The sequence below is a fragment of the Podarcis liolepis genome (assembly GCF_965112155.1).
Source record: "Podarcis liolepis genome assembly, chromosome: 7".
NCBI classification, from domain to species: domain Eukaryota; kingdom Metazoa; phylum Chordata; class Lepidosauria; order Squamata; family Lacertidae; genus Podarcis; species Podarcis liolepis.
This window is the reverse complement of record NC_139561.1, coordinates 50,487,634-50,505,218: the sequence shown is the minus strand read 5'-3', so window position 1 is coordinate 50,505,218 and position 17,585 is coordinate 50,487,634. Positions and strand designations below refer to the sequence as shown.

The following is a 17,585-nucleotide window of genomic DNA, read 5'->3' as shown; positions in this document are numbered from 1 at the left end:
TGGAGACTCAAAGGCAGCTTACAAATAAAATAAGGACAGGTAAAATAAGTTGACCAGCCCCCAAGTATGGTTGGCTGTGCCTCTACAGAGGAGTTGGCAGGCTGGCTATAGGGCCCTCACATTATTTTGACTTCTTTAAGGCTGAGGAGATAGAGGTACTGTGGGGACTCATCTCCAGGGTCAGAGGATCCCCCGCCCCTCCCAGTAAGAAAATAGGTTGAACCTCATCCACCTCTGTGTCTTTTGCCATGCACAGTAAAGTGCCCAGGTTGCTTGTCATGATGGTAGATGTGATTGCTGAATATGTTCCACTTGACAGCAGAATGAATGGGAGCAGAGTATCAAGAAAGAATACCCTAAATTGCAATGCCATTTTTGCAAATTATGACAAAGAAGAAAACCTCCTTTCACTTGACTCTGGAGATCTCAAATGCTGCTTCCAGAAATAACAACTCATCATTCTGGTTTAGTTTGAGAATGCCCTAGGGAGAAATCTGAGCCCCTGCCCACTTAGCTCAACTGAGGTACTGGTTTGCATTTTAACAGGTGTCAATTGGATTTTCCACCTCTTTTCATCTTAGTAAGTTGAAACAATTTTATTGAAAGATATAATCCTTTGCCCCAAGCAATAAAAAAGGAGTGTAAGCTAATAATATCATCTTTTGATGAGCTTCCTCTTGTAAAAGCACAATGATTAGCCTTTCCTTTCAGAAACTAAAAAACACTTTTCATGTAGACATCATCCTCTTTAGAGCCAGTTCATCCAATATCTTTGTCGTCCTCAAGAGCGGTCCTGATGCTTATCTAAGACTATAAGGGCAAAATCTCAGACCTTCCTTGCTACCTCATGGAAGTTCCTAGAACATGAGTCACTTGCAAGGCATGGGCAAGGAAGGTTACATGGGGAATGGACAAGCACACAGATCTTCTCTAGTCTCTTGTGCAGCCTGCTTGAGTGCCAAGGCACATGTGTAAGTCGTGAAAGGGGCTCTATTGAGAAATCTTGGCATCCTTCCTAACAGACACTGCATCCATGGTGTAAGTGGATCATGCTCGTAGCATGCAAAGCTGCTGGAGCATAAAGATAGTTAAGCGGTCATTCTGTGATAACCACAGCAGCTGGAAAAACTGATGGGATTTGCTGCTGTAATCTATATTTATGGTGTTTATTAGTTGCAGTTTTGCACTCAGGTGCCTTAAAACAACTTACATGGTGAAAATAAAACAACAAAAACATTAAAAGCAGATAAAAATAATAAACAAAAACTAAAATACTCATCTGGCAGTATAGTTAAAAGGAGCAAGTCCTCCCCACATCAGTTAAAGGATGAGGTGAACAAAGAGACATCAATTACCCTCCCTGTTAAAAAGTCATAAGTCTGTGTAAATTATAATGCGTGTGTCTGGTGCCTAAAAGCAGGTTGCAAAGGTGCCAGGTGTGGTTCTCTGGGGACAGCCTTCCACAATTAGGGAGCCATCCCATAATTCTCAATGAAGGATTATAAACCCACCCACCTATAAGTATGATGAAAGCCTACAAAATAGGACAACAGAAATCATATATTGAACATAGCTCACATTTTAGGTTGTATCCAACTAAGCTCTACTCTACCTGGAAGGGAGAGCAGGATATAAACTAGATAATAATAGATAATAAATAAATACTCAGAGTACACCCATTGAAATTAACAGACCAAGTTAGTTATGCCCATGAATTTCAGCAGGTCTACTTTGAGCATGAATAACACTTTGCTAGCTTTCATAGTTATTCTCAACAAGTAAAATAAAGCAAATCTCTTACTTTTTAACTTCTTGGACGTAATCTGCATTTCGGTCAAACAGGTGGGTTACAGAATCTTTGATTGCCTCATGCTTGAAGGAAGAAGCTGTTCCAAACACGGTAACGTCGGGGACTGTTGAGCAGAGCTGAGCAACGGCTTGTCCCTGCAAATGCACCACTGCATTAGCTATTCTGACAAATGGAGTCTTTTATCTATCTTTTATTTATTTGGACCCCTTGGTTTAGACCCTCTCAGTTGCTAATGAAGTCATATGTCCCCTCCTGCAAGTTGCAATGAGACAAGCAATGGGGGAATTGGGTTTCTTTTCTAGACCAGGAAGACCTTGTTGCTCAAGAAAGGCTCAAGTGGACAGCCAGGAGGTTCCAGCAGCCAGCCTGAGTTCGTGGAGTTAGTCCAGCTTCTGAAGATACTTCATTCAAAAACTGCCAGCAGTTCAGTGTTTCACCACAACAGGCAGCTATAGATGGACTCAGCTATTCTGAATGCTGACGTGTAAAGAGCATCCAGAGAAGAATACATGGGTGTTTAAAATTCAGGATCCAGTTTCATCAATTTTCATTTTGGAATTCTCTAGCATTTAATGGAAGCTGATATTATTGGTGTTACTGATCGAGTCTCTTCTGTTTTAAATCTTCCTTTTTTGAATATATATATATATATATATATATATATATATATATATATATTTGTGTTGTTTCTCTAAAATGTTGTTAGCAACATTGAAAAATCTTTAACTTAGAGATAGGAAAGTAATACTTTCAATAAATAACAGATTCCCCAACTATGTGCCACAGACCACCAGCGGTTTCTGAGTTTCATTCAGGAGATATGCGGCATGTCTGTGAGGAACACTTAAAATCTATAAATTCAAGGTGTAATATAATAAAATGCAATATAACAAATAAAAGAAGCAATGAAATACATTTAAAGTCACACAGCATCTAGCACACTACATTACAGTTGCTAAAATAGGCAGATTTCTTTCTTTTAGTGATCCATCAAAACTCTCAGTGAATTTCACATGGTCCATGAGAAATTCAGTTTGGGAATCAATGTATTAAATCAAATGAATATAATGATGAGTGAGAAGCTACCACCTGTAGTTCAGGAACTCACCACCTGGGGCAGCTGTGCACAGACCCAGCTGTTCTTTCTATACTGCACTTCTCCCTGTCCAGGATCCCCAAACACTTTTACTTGTGTCCACCCCTTTGGCCTTCTCCAATATCTTAGAGACAAAACACTTGATCATGTTTCTATTGCTGGACTGTACCACTTCAAGTGAGGTGGGAGGGTTGTATGTTTGAATGAATATCTTGCCCATTACAGGTTTGCAGGCCAGGAGGAACCTAACTCAGATTCTGTTTTTAAAGGTGTAAAGTGAGTCTTCTTCCAGACAACAGCCAGATGGAACAGTCAAAATTATAATGATTTTAAAGTGATATTAGCATAGCACCCTGATTGAAGACCTAATTATATTTTTTTAAAAGGAAAACCTCCATCAAGTGTTTTGAAAATGCAGACTAAAATGTACACATATGGGCTTTAAGTATGATGCATTGGATTTCTAGGTTCAGCAAGTTTGCACTGACAATGGATATTCAATACGTGCAGGAAGGCAACAGCATTAGTTGATGGTTCTTACAAAAAGGGAAGCAAAGCTGCACTCTGACCCAGCTAAGTTTTGTAGTTCAAACATATGACATTCCCTTTGTAGTCAGCTCAAACTGTTTTGAGTCAAACTTGAAACTGGAGATCACGTTGCTGCTATAGGGTAGCAATCAATGCTTCTGCATGAATCTCTTTTTGATTTTAGTTCCTGAGGGAAATAATATTTGAATGGGGAAAAATGTCAATAGTCACTCTGTTAAACCCTGTTCTTGGACTGAAACTGATTTAGGGCACAAGACAGGAGTGCCTGGCATGCTCCGGTCCATGGGGTTACGAAGAGTCAAACACGACTAAACAACAACAACAGACATTACATTAATGGCATGAACACAATTAGTGTACATATCAGTTGTTGGGGGGGTTGAGCAACAAGACTGCAATGGGTGGGGAAGGGGTATTTAACCCCTTCCATTCTTACATGGTCCCCCTTCCATTGGTTTGCTATTTGCATCCATAGTGAAATTTACAATCCATCTCTCTTCTCAGGGAACTCTGGGAATTGTAGCCCTGTCCGCACAGGGCTACAATTCCCAGGGGCCTCCTAACAAGTCTCAGCACCCTTTACAAACTACAGTTTCCAGGATTCTTTGGGGGAGGGGAGCTGTGGCTGTGGTATCATACTGCGTTAAATGCATGGTACAGATGAAGCCACATTTGTATATGCACAGGCTCTGTTCAATAATAATAATAATAAATTTTATTTATATCCCGCCCTCCCCAGCCAAGCCGGGCTCAGGGCGGCTAACAACAGTCAAATAAACAATCAAATAATAACACATTCTAAAAATATTTCATTATAAAAATTAGTTAAAATCAAATTGATGGCAACCGATTAAACAAAATTCTGCGCAGGTTGCCAGAGGAGGGGGTCAGGCTGTGCCCTGGCCAAAGGCCTGGCGGAACAACTCTGTCTTGCAGGCCCTGCAGAAAGATGTCAGGTCCCGCAGGGCCCTAGTCTCTTGTGACAGAGCATTCCACCAGGTTGGAGCCGCAGCTGAGAAGGCCCTGGCTCTAGTTGAGGCCAGCCTAACCTCTCTGAGGCCTGGGACCTTGAGGGTGTTATTATTTGCAGACTGTAGGTTTCTCTGTGGGGCATACCAGGAGAGGCGGTCCCGTAGGTACGAGGGTCCTAGGCCGTATAGGGCTTTAAAGGTTAAAACCAGCACCTTAAACCTGATCCTGTACTCCACCGGGAGCCAGTGCAGCTGGTATAGTACCGGATGAATGTGATCTCGCAGCGAAGACCCCATAAGGAGTCTCGCCGCGGCATTCTGCACCCGCTGGAGTTTCTGGGTCAGTCTCAAGGGCAGCCCCACGTAGAGCGAGTTACAATAATTCAGTCTGGAGGTGACCGTCGCATGGATCACAGTGGCTAGGTCAGGGCGAGAGAGATAAGGGGCCAACTGCTTAGCTTGGCGGAGATGGAAAAATGCCGCCTTTGTTATAGCTGTAATCTGCGCCTCCATAGAGAGGGAGGTATCGAAGATTACACCCAAACTCTTAACGGACGGTGCTGGCACTAATTGCACCCCCGCAAGAGATGGGAGTTGCCCCCTCGATCCCATATCGTCCCGCCCCAGCCAGAGGACCTCTGTCTTCGAAGGATTTAACTTCAACCGGCTCCCACGTAACCATCCAGCCACAGCTTCCAGACATCTGGTCAGTGTGTCTGGGGCCGAGTTAGGATGGCCATCCATCAACAGATAGAGTTGGGTGTCATCAGCATACTGATGGCAACCCAGCCCAAAACTCCGGACAAGCTGGGCGAGGGGGCGCATAAAGATGTTAAAAAGCATCGGGGAGAGAATCGCACCCTGAGGCACTCCACACACCAAGGAGTGACGCGATGACAATTCCCCCCCAAGCGCCACCCTCTGTCCCCGACCAGAGAGAACTTTAGTTGACTGGGTGGAGGTTGGGAATTAGAATAGTTAGCCAGAACCCTTGTGTGATAATTGAGTAGGTGAGAGGCCTTAAGTCTGTCTTCCTCTCTTCCCTTTAGGCTTCAGCCACAGAGGCAAAGGAGCATTGCACCAATGTTTTCCCCGCTGTGTCAGTGATATGGGTAAGCTCAGGTGATGGCATAGGAGGTTAACCAAGTGTTTTGGAACAGCTCCTGCAATGCTTAAGAGCTCCCCTAAGTGGTGTGCCAGTCAAGGTCCCAAATGGAAGAGAAGAAAGCCTCTTGAAGGCCAAGTTGTATAATCACCATGGCATATTGTGATTTACATTGATCTCTTCCTCTGAGAGCCAGACATAGCAATAAATTAGAATGAAAGAGCACACAGACCTTTCAATGCCCTCCTTGGTACAGATGAATGAGTAGCCTGGTGTATGCTCAACCCCCAAAATCAATTGGGCCTTTCAAGCATTCCTTTTCAACACTTGGAATCAAAGCTGTGGGTGTGCTCAAATCCTGTTCCCAGAAGGGGACATTAGGAACAGGAAGGAGATACCCCAAGTCCAATTTTTAATGACTACACTACACTGGTTTTCTGGACATCAGAAAACTTCTGGGTTAAGAAATATACGTCCTGTCTTTTTATTGCACTACAAAGCAGGGAGGGTGCAACAATTGTGGGCTCTACTAATCCACTTTTGTTCAGGTCTTCACAAAACTCAGAAGAGGCCTTGGCTATAGCTTCCAACACATCAGATTTTTCAGAAAGCAAACGTGCCTTTAGATGCTTAAAATGCATTAAGCAGGGAAACTGAATTTTGCACTGATGTGAACAAAACAAGCACCAATGCTCTGATGCCACAGGGACCCCCTTGATTTTTCTGGACATTTCAGTATGCCCATGACATTTGGGAACAAAGTGGGTACATTCAAGGCCCTTGAATTTATTATCAGGAGAAGTCCAGCAACGTCTAATCAGAAGCCATTTCCAAGGCCTGTTGTCCTGCATTATTCATAATGAACTTTATGTGCAGCTAAAGTTGTTGCAGTGGATTAATATGTGGAGATTTAGTGTGGGAGCCTCTGGCTTAATGTTCTTGTGACTTTGGCAGTTCATTCTCTCTAATGCTTAGCTGGATGCCAACACCCCTAAATAATTCCTTTACTGTTCAGATTCGGGAGGATGGTGGAGTGAATTTAAAAGTAGGAAGGTTTTGTAAAACTAGGTTTTAACCCATCCTGGTGTACAATTAAGAACATATGAATCATATGAACATATGAAGAGCAGCTCTCCTGGATGAGAATGATGAACCACCTAGTGTATGTTGGCAATGTGTCCTACTGTACAGAAGGCAATCCTGTCTGAATGGTTTTCTGGTCCAAGTTCCATTTAAAGATAAATAACTCTCAAGACTGCAGAGTAGGGGCCTTGAAGTGGCCCACCACAGTTCCTGTTTACCCAGGCTTTTGGATCTCAATTTAGCAATAATGTGGAATAAGCCAGGCCTGGTCTGATGCTCAACATTTAGTGGAGTAGGATTTGTCCCTTTTTATTCTTGTTGACGGATGAGCACTTTTATTATTCCTGTGTTATATCATCTGTTGTTGATTTTAAATGTTTGATAAGTGGATACAAATATTAATATTCTGTAAGCTACTTTGACACATTTTAAAAACGCAAATAATAATAAAATATAGTAATTATTTCTACATTTGCATCTATTCACATAAATTAGCATATGAAAATGTTATGCAAATCCAAATCCTCTTCTGCCCTCCTTTTTTGTTATTCATTTCTTACCCTTTCGTGATATATTAAGTGGCTTCCCTAAATATCAGGTCGTGGCCATCACTACAGCTTGTGACACTGAACTCCTTAAGTTAATTACACACTGAAGGGATACTTGCATTTGAATTACTGTCAGTCAGGGTCAGACTAGATGTGATGTTTGTTATGCAGTTTGGCATCGAGTAGCTGTGGTTTTTTTAATAAAAAAAACTAAATAGCAAGTGGTGCGAGATGTGGTGGGGTAGGGAGAAAGATTTGGATCCTCTATGCACTGTGGGAAGAGAGAGGCTTTCACAAGGGTAGGAGGAATGTTTTTCAGCCCAAGGGCCACATCCCATTCTGGGCAACCCTTTGTTGCCCTATTTTGCACCTTTTCCAGTCTCATGATACCTTTCTTTTCCTTTATTTGCTTCTTTTCTTTTTAAAAAGCATAACTAGAAATGTGCAGTGTATTCCAAAGGCTCTTTCTCTTCCCCTCTTTTGGACATGTGCCTCATGATTTGCAATTTCATTGGGGCAAAGATCTCCCCTTCTGCTTCCTGTAAAGCACTGTCTATTTAAGTTAAAGAACACACTGACACGGACCACAATTGCTCTGTGGAGTCCCTAAGCCCAACATTATTTTTTAAAGCTCTGTGTTATTTTAAAATCCCACACTTGGGATTTTTTTTTAAAAAAACCACATTCAACAAGAATAAAACAGAGCTCCTCTGTACTGTACTGAGCTGTAATAAGATTATAAATTCCAGTCATTTACTGCAATGGGTCATTCATCTTAAACACAATTATTTGGGGCTAAAGAGATTTTGTGCTAAAATGATTTTTATCCTTGTTAGGGCCAGTTGTAGCCTGCATAGTCAGGATTTTGGCAGACAGTGATGATGGGCCCCCAGAGCTTGAAATCTTCTTTTCCAAATACCTTCCCAAATCTTTCAGGTTGGTTATTTCTTTTAGTGATGGGGTGGGGGCAGTGGTTGTCAGATACAGAAGAGGCAAACCTCCACCCACTGGCTGTTGAGTTGAGATTGAGTTGAGGGGATCCTGACTCAAGATCCTGACTCAGTTTGATCTCTCTCCTTCTGGGGAGTGAATCGTCAGAGTTTAAGGAAACACTCCAGGAAGGCAAAACAACAACAACAACAACAACAACAAAACCACTCAGAGGGGGCTGAGGTTTGACTGAAATTTGACACACAGGTTGAAAGTTATAATTCCTTTTCGGACAAAAGTTAAGCCAACTTACCACACCGCCGCCTGCAGAGTGAACCAGCACCGACATGCCTTCTCGCAAGTTGGCGACTTCAAAGAGCATCATGTATGCAGTTACAAAGTTCATAGGAAAAGCAGCAGCTTCAGAAAAGCTCATATCATCAGGGATTTTGTACACAAATTCAAGAGGTGTGCACACAACTTCTGCCCAGGCATTGTAGTTGACAAAAGCCATGACTCTGTCTCCAATCTGTAGACATTTTGGGGGGAAACACACATTCGGGTTACAGCTTTCAGGATGTCCCTGGCAACATGGCTACAGAGGAATGGAAAGTTCAACAGGGAACTTCTTATGTCATTGCAGGCAGGCACAATTGTTCCCAGTGGGGAACAGTTCACACATTTACCTACCAGCCATTGAGTGTATATCTAGCATATAAGGATCAAATGACACACATGTTGCCAAAACAGTGGTCTGGGATAAGAAATATGATTCAAGGCTTTTAATTCTTGCCTCAAATATCAATTTGTGCCCATAAAGACTTTCCCTCTGTGGATTTCCCATAGTGCCTACCCATTTCCCACTAAAAATAGAAAGAAGGCTTGAAATAAACATCTACCATAGTTAACAGACTATGTTGAAGTGTGTGCTTGCTATGCCCATAAAATTTTAATTGGTTTGAAGATGTGCCCAGGGCCTAAAATGTTGGTGACTCCTTGGACAGTGTTAAACAACAGCCTCCAACACTGCTATTTCAATCAATATAGAACCCGCTGCAACTAATTTAAAGTAAAAATATACATGTTGGAAGATTTAACTGCATGCCTGTCTCATATCATTATGTTTCTCTATAGCTCTTATTCAGTCAGGTCAGGGAGGTTTCTTATAACTTGCCTTTTAAAAAAAAGGACAGGCAAATTGGAACTGCACAGCTCCTTTGTAGATAATGAATTATCTCAAAATCCCGCCAATCCCTAAAGCTTAGAAAAGTTGCAATAGAGGAGAGCAGCAAATTATCCTACTGACCTCAATGAACAGGTTTTTTCATCTTCTCTGATCACTCCTAGTGTTATATCAGTGCATGTTTTCAAGTTCTTAGTGACATTTTTGGACTTTGCTGGAATTATCCTGAAATTATCACAAGTGTATGTGTGTGTGTTTTTAAGTATAGATTGTATTTTTACTGCAAACTTTATATCATTGCCTTCTCATACCTACAACCAACTTTATCATTTCCTTTTGACAGATTCTAAAATAGGAAAGCAATTCATATTACTTTTCTGGCTGAAATTCAATTACAAACAAAGAGATACTACACCAGAAGAAAAGGTTGGTGGTGGAGAGGGACTTATTTCAAATATGATGCAGTAGAAATCCTTTTTTAAAAAATGGAAATTGTTATTCTATATATCATGCTCAGCATGTTATGTTGAAGTCCATAAGAATAAAGATAATTTATTCGGTAATGTTCTCTGCAGGTTTTGCTATAGATAATCTTCACATTGATGCTCAAATATTTTTCAAGAGGAACATGCTGTTTTAGAGGACCCTAGAAGCTACTGAAATCCCGCCTCAAGAGTTCAGCTTGAACGTGAGGACAAAAAAATGTGTGTGTGTGTGGGGGGGTCAAATGCAAACCTACAGGCCTTGCCCACGATGTCCCTGTCTGTCTGATTCCCTTCCCTCTTCACTCCTGAACTTCATGTGCTAAGCACAAAAATCTGGTGGCTTGTTAACTCCATTGACACACACACTCAGAAACCTCTCCATGATCAGGAACCCTACAAGTGATAGGGAACCCAACTAAAAACTTTGCCTGTGATTGGTTACTGGGTCAAGTATTTTGCCTGTGATCAGGAACCCGATCATGAAAGGAGTCCCCTTCAGAACTTCAGTGCATGCAGTGCCAGATTTAGGTGGTGCAGGCAGTTCCCCACACAGGGCACTGAGCTGAGGGGACACAAATTAGTGCACTTGAGAGCATGTGCAGAATGGGAGGCAATGGTGCCTCCATTTTTGCTGTATCAGCTGCAGAAGCAATGACACTCATACCTGAACATCAGAAATAGAATAAGTGAGGCCTATAACAAAAGGCTGCAGTGTGGACTGTTCTTGTTCAGTCCCCTCCCTTCAGGAAACTTTATTCCATCTCCCCACCCCCAGTTTGTCTACCACTGCCACAAATAGTCAATCAGCATTCTGTAGCCACTGAGCACACTTAGTCCTCATCTGGATATTTTTTATCTACCTCAGTGATTTTGCACACCTCCAAGTGTAATCATACCTCCCTCTTCTCTGTAGGTAGTGCCATTTTGGCTACATCACCTGAACATCAAAAATAATGATGATATCATCATATGGGTCATTTTGATTTTCAACATCTTTATCAACAATCCCTATCGTTGAATGTGAATTTTTCACTTCTGTGGCATACCAAGTTGAAGTTTTCCTTGAGCTACACACCACAACTGATATGTGATCATATCCAATAAATACATTGCCAACATCCCAATCAGATATACATATGGGATTACCTCATAGCCTTTCACATTGTCACCCAGAGCTTCTACGATCCCAGAGCATTCAAATCCAGGCACAAGTGGAGTTTTGGGTGGATTGTCAATGTTCCCCTGCCGAACCATCAGGTCAATAAAATTTAACCCACTGTGGATAAAAGAAACAAGTAATGAGGATGTGTATCACAGTACAGTAAACAAAGGAGACAAAATGTAGGTTAGACTTACGCAATCTGGTGTCCTCTAGATGTCATGGACTAGTCCCATACATTGTGCCATCAAAACAAAACAATGACCATAACAGCCACAGGAGGCTTTGGCAGCACACTAATAACAAAACAACATTGTCTCAGTCATTTAAAAGTCCTGGGAGAAAAGGTGAGTCATTACCTGGTGCCCAAAAGATGTCATTGAAGGTGCCAGGCAGTCCTCACTAGAGAGAGGATTCCACAGATGGGGAGCCACAACTAAATATGCCCCCTCTTCTGTCATCACCCTCCAAGCCTCCCTCAGAGGGCCACCTGGAGAAGGGCCTCTTAGAAAGTGCTAAGGATCTGGATAGGTTTATATGCATAACATATAAAATGGAGTTTAGAGAAGTCTTTTCCAGGTTTCAACATCAATAGCATAGCCATCTCCTTCTGAATCTCAGGAATTGCATTACCCACCAACTGGTCACTGACAAACTGATGACACAGGTACAGGTGACACAATGCCAGAATTCTCTTTATATATTTAATATTGTCTTCTGTAAATAGATTATGTAGGATATACAGAGCATATTTGAAAAGCATAACTGACCTAATCCAGATGGGTATTCACTTTCTGCGTAAAGTCTGTGCAGCAATTTGACATGTCTTCTTATGAATTATTTGTACTTCACTGTTTGCATTTGTGAAGTCTTTCAAAGCTATATCAAGAGACCATGCACAACCCACATTTGAAAAGCACATTTTAGAAGGGGAAAGGCCATATTATGTAATTCCAGCAACCACACTGACCTACAAAAAGCCATCTCTTATCCAAACATTGAGGTAGACACAGGATGGAAATGAAAACTGAACTGAGCATCCACAGGAAAAGACATGCCCATCAGGATTAAATGAAAAGCTCAAATCTTGATGCATGCTGGATTTCTCTTGAAAATCAGCTAGGGGTGGATATGACTTGGGAGAAATGGTCTCACAGGCCTAATTAGGACCCCTGGTGGGCCTTTATGCAACGTTCCCCAGGAATGTTGCATAACATTCTACCTGAGTTCTGAAGAACTCAAAAGTTTGCAATATTGCAATACAATATTGCAATATTGCAATACTTTGCAATATTTGAAATGGCCCTAATAAAGGTTTTGTTTTTCTGTGGATCCCACCATGGACCAACAAAGATACCTATGATAGCTTCATACTCATTGAGCTTCCCTTTCCTAGGGTGGCCGGGTGAAAAAGAGAAGTTTTTGCAGCTTTGATAAATCGTTTTAAGCTACACCTTTTGAAACTCCCTCTTGCACACAACTATTAAAGGTGTACAAGCCCAGTGCTCCTTCTCTCCTGTCCATTCTAGACATTTTCAGCTGGTGCTGAAGACTGAACCAAAACTGTCCATGTGTTGGAAGAGTTTTTCCTCAACTTGAAAATGTCCTCACTGCATCTCTGGCAGACATGACTAATAGTGCAATCCTATACACATCTATTCAGAAGCAAGCCACACTGACTTCAATGAGACTTACTGCTAAGGAAGTGTGGCTAGGATGCAGCCTAAACAAAGCAAAATGGGATTAACTATATAAACTTTTTTCCTTGACTGGTTCTGCTGTAGGCAGACTCTGCTACAAGAAAATTTACACAGCAGAGTGTTCATACTGACATGAAAAATGTTTCACTGTATTCCCAACACTGTAAGAAAAACCCTTGAGACAGGCCATTTCCTTCTCTTTGTGTCCCCTCTGAATATCAGAAAATAATTAATGCTGTTTAAAGATAGAAACATGTTTACACGTTGCCTCTCTGTAGAGATGCCAGAGAAACTAACCATTACATTGCCTTTGAAGTCTCGTAACAGACTTGGATGTAATCTCAGAGAACAGCTTCAAACAAAGAATGTGATAACAACACGTTAGTGGAACTAGATTGTTTTGCTTACTACTAGAAATTGGGGCCCCTCCCAATCCAAGGCGGATTCAGGTGTATAAGGGAGACACAGAACTCTCACTGCCTTACGGCACTCCCTCTAGTAGCAAACTCAGGTGGTGAGTGCCAAAACTAGGCGCATGTGTATCAGCTGCTTAGGATAACCCTAAATTTTGCAGACCTACAAAATCCCTAAGGGGCAAACCAGTCTAATGAGGCCTGAGCCACAGAATGCTGAGTTGTTTGGAAAAGGAAAAATAGAAGAGGGTAGGGATGTGTTACTTTGATGGATTAGCCAGCTGGAATCAGGAATGGGGGCATATCTGTTAGGAATGTTGAGGAGACATTGCAACATTTTGTTGCAGTTGACACTGGTCCTGTCTGTTTCATGCCATGGCAAGCTGTCATCAGACAACCTTCATGATCCAGGTTTTGGCTGCAGTTCTATACTCACAACCATTCTACATTCACTGAATGAGGTGGAGGCAGGGGGAATGGACTTGCATCCACTGCCCATATCTTTAACGTTGGCTGTACCCATGAACAGGGACTACATGCATACAAGCGGGCATAATCACAGTTCACACATTCATTGAACATGGAATTGCTGTGTGAACAGGGCTTGTGAAGGATCAAAAAGCCCTGTTTTCAGACTTTGATACTTCTCCCTGTATTGCTTGCGCACCACATTTCAAATTTCTGTGTGGAGGTAAACACCAATTTTGATATCCCTTGTGAGCACCTGTGCAAGTCTGCTGGTTTCTTGTACACCTCTAAGCCAGGGGTAGAGAAACTGAAGCCCACCAGGTGATCCTGGACTACAACTGCCATAAATCCCTGCACATTGGCAGAGTGGAAATTGCACCCTGATGGAAATGATAGTACAAAACATCTGGAGGTCATAAGGTTGGGAGAGCTGCATTACACCATGCTAACTCCTATAATATCACATCCTTCATGTGGGGATAAAGTGTTCTTGCGCCAATTGTTCATATGCAAAGCAGTGTTCTGGGAACACTGAGCCGGGGATGTCTGAGTGGAAGCTAACACAGACATTAAAGACATAAAGGGCCTGACCCAGAAAAAAACTGAATGAAAAGCTGCATGAATACAAGACAACATTCATGAGGAGATCTAGGTCATTGGAAACATCAATGGAAATGAGTGCCTAATTTAATTATTGCTCCTGATTGCAAGTTGAGCACTGATTGGCTCTCTGACCCAGCCTCCAATTCTGCATCTATCAGATATACCCTGCCTTTTTATATGTTCAGGGCAACATACAAGCTACAATAAAAGTCACAATGAAGCCCTAAAACCAAATGATATCCCTCTGCCTACTGTGACTCACATTGTTGGCACCAAATCTTATTAAGGCTAGAAACTCCATATTTGTATAAGTGGAAGATTAATCAACTAAGTGCTTTGTGATTTATGAGTAATGGCAACTGGTAAGGCTGTAAGTTTTGGTTCTGGTATACTGATGTAGGCTGCTCCCAGACTTTGAAAATCCCTCCCTAGAGACATTAGACAGGCTCCCTTCTTGCTGTCCTTCCACCAGCAGGTGAAAAACACCTTCTTACACCAGCTGCTGTTAATGAAAGGCCTGGGCTATGCTGTTTTTATTGTAATTATCCGTATGGTTTTTTTTTTTAAAAAAATCTCTTATATTAATATATAGTTTTAATTCTGTAAATGTTTGTTTTTAAAGACCCCCCCCCCATGTTTTTAGCTATTCCTATTTTATCTGTAAGCTGCTTTGAGTCCCTGTTAGGGAAAAAGGAGAGGTATAAATAAATATATACAACTACTGCTACTGCAACTACTACTGATACTGACTTTGCTGTGTATAACTGTCCAGAAACCACTTTGCTTTTCTGTTATTTCTTATAACATCTTGGGCACATCCAATAAGCCAAAAGGTAGGAGTTGCAGTTATAAGCATACTTATTTGGAGTTAGCCCCACTGAGGAAGAACTTACTTCCAAGTAAAGATGCATAGGTTCCAATTGAATGGACTTGTCAGCATCCTTGTTACTTGTTTAGAAAAGGGAAGGGAGAGAGGAAAGTGATGCATGTAATATGCCTGAATCCCAGAGGTTGAAAAGAGCTAAAAATAACCTCATCCAGTTTCCTGCTGCAAGAAATGACTACGAACTCATCTCTTCAAATATCACACCAAATCACGCCACAAGCTAAGAACAGGCACATCACAGAAAAATACTATACAACTGATATAGTAATTTGTATACAGTACAGTGGAACTTTGGTTCTCAAACGCCTTGGTACTCGAACATTCCGGCTCCCGAACACTGAAAACCCGGAAGTAAGTGTTCTGGTTTTCGAACGTTTCGGAAGTCAAACGGACTTCTGGAATGGATTACGTTTGAGAACCAAGGTACCACTGTATAGCTGTATATTCAAGAAAGAACTGTAAATTTTCAGATATGGGGTAAGGGAGGAATATCATTTTTTTTTAAAAAAAACAAAACAACAGCATTCTGCTATGTAAAACAACCTGCACGTAGAAAAAGAGCAGAGTTGGTAGATGGGCGACTCTGACCTTTCAGCCTGTAATGCCAGATGCATTTTAGAAGGCAGCCTTTTTACAAGGGTTGATTTAAAACAACAACCTCCTCTGCAGGGGTACAGTCCACTCTACCACTTCAGGACATTCTCGCCATGTCCTCATTCTCTCCATGTGTAGATCAAGCCTTAGTCATAAGTAAATTGGATCTGGGAGTTAGCACCGTTGAACCACTGAGAATACATCCATAACTACAGTAGACTTACACTGCTTTTTTAAAAATCATCATTCTTCCTCAACATGAAACTCGGAAAATTCAGGATTGTCATTTATGTATCACTTGAAAATAAAGGAAGAATTTATATTCATAGATGTGCATTATGGAATAATTACTATAACAAAAATACAATAAATTTCACTGTAATGGCCAGGAGCACAGGAAGCTGTTTCATACTGAGCCAGGCTTTTGCTTCACCTGGCTCACTGTTGTCTACACTCACTGGCAGTGGGTGTCCAGGATTTGAGACAGGGCTATGTCCCAGCCCTAACTGGAGATGTCAGGGATTAAACCAGAGACTTTCTGCCTGCAAGACAGATGCTACACTACTGAGCTACTACCCTTTCCAAGTGATCTAAGTGACTGCAAAGTTTTCTGTCCACATTCTGTTGAGGGCTGCCTTGGAGATGAAAGTTTTCCCTTGCTAGGGTTCTTTTCTTTTAACCATACCTGGACTGGATAGCCCTTCAAACAGTGGACTTCCTCAAAAAGAGAGCTGTCCTCTGTCAGTCCTTCAGAGAAGACTATCCTCTGTAGGTCATGAGGCCACCTTAGCACCAAGGCAGCCAGCGACAATTTGTGATACACAATTAAACTGCTGTCCTAAGACAATCTAGCTTGATCAGATAAGTTTGAATGTTGCAAACCAAACAGAACTGAGTGGGTTTTTGAGAGAGAAAGCAACACTCACTGGATCCCTCTCTACACCTGACCCTTGGCAAAACAAACCAACTCACCCTCCAGATTACATCACCTGATTCTAAAATAAGCATCTTAGCGTTCACCTTGACATTTTCTTCCCAGAAAATGCCAGGGCATTTGCGTAGTGAGAGCAGAGCACAGCTGTTTGCATGACAAAACTCTCCTTCCCTGGCATGTATGCCCAGAAGTCCTAACTTCTATGGATTTTGCTTGCAAAGAATTGAGGAATAGCATCCTGTATTGATTTTCTTTTTAAAATGTGGTTATATTGAAAAAGAGGCTGATGCTTCCAACATGGGTAGAGTGACTGTTCCTCATAGAGACGCACTAGGAAACAAGCCAGGGACAGGGAAACCTCCTCCCCCTGGCCGCCAAAATATTTACATGGACTAAAGGATGAAAGTCCATGCTACTCACACACTGACAGTGAATATTTCCTTCAAAGGTCAAGATGGAGGTGTGAGCTCTCTCACCAACTTGAATTTCACTATGGCCTAGAGCAGGGGTGAGGAACCTCAGCCAATGCGGGTCTGCAAGGCTATTCCCCCCCCAACCACACCCACCCACCTGCAAATCATAGGAACCAACTCTTAGGGATAAAATATTTGAGGGTGCTGGGGGCCCTAAAGTTGATGGACATTGCCATTCAAATGGTCTTGTGACTGATTACATGGGGCAGGGCTTACCTGCCCCCTCCCAATATTGTATTTCAGTTGGCTGCAAATGTTACTAGTGATACCAGCTGATGGGCAAGTCTTCCTTGAAAAGCCTACCCTGATTGGATCCCTTCAAGCTACAAAAAGGATGTGCATGGAGTCAGCTTTCCAAATAACCAGGTTTGCTTGTTTTCGCTGTGTGTGCAGTGAAAGCCAGCTGACCCCCTCCCCCCCCTTTATTGTTGCGTGACAGAGCAGCCCCTGCCAGAGCCAATGTCTAAAATGAAAATTGTGATATCTGGGTTTGAGAACTGAATATAATATCGGTTTTAAGAAAGTGGAATAGTTTGGTGTTACCTCTGAGTGCATATTTTGAGTAATTTTCTACATATAGCCACCAGATGAAGAA

The 17,585-nt window shown here is 41.9% G+C and overlaps 1 protein-coding gene across 2 annotated transcripts in view; it reads right to left on the bottom strand.

The window, feature by feature from the left end:
- Positions 1–17,585, bottom strand: part of VAT1L (vesicle amine transport 1 like) — a 59,348-nt gene that overhangs the window by 38,445 nt on the left and 3,318 nt on the right. The window contains exons 1-4 of one of the 2 annotated variants that reach the window (XM_083515112.1): positions 11,117–16,672; positions 10,907–11,036; positions 8,406–8,621; positions 1,802–1,944 (exon numbers count right to left, since the gene is read on the bottom strand). In XM_083515112.1, coding sequence (XP_083371238.1) covers positions 1,802–1,944; positions 8,406–8,621; positions 10,907–11,036; positions 11,117–11,142 — 515 coding nt within the window. In that variant the 5' untranslated portion in view covers positions 11,143–16,672. Of the gene's footprint in view, positions 1–1,801; positions 1,945–8,405; positions 8,622–10,906; positions 11,037–11,116; positions 16,673–17,585 lie in introns of those variants that run through there. The other variant, XM_083515113.1, reaches the window with a different exon arrangement.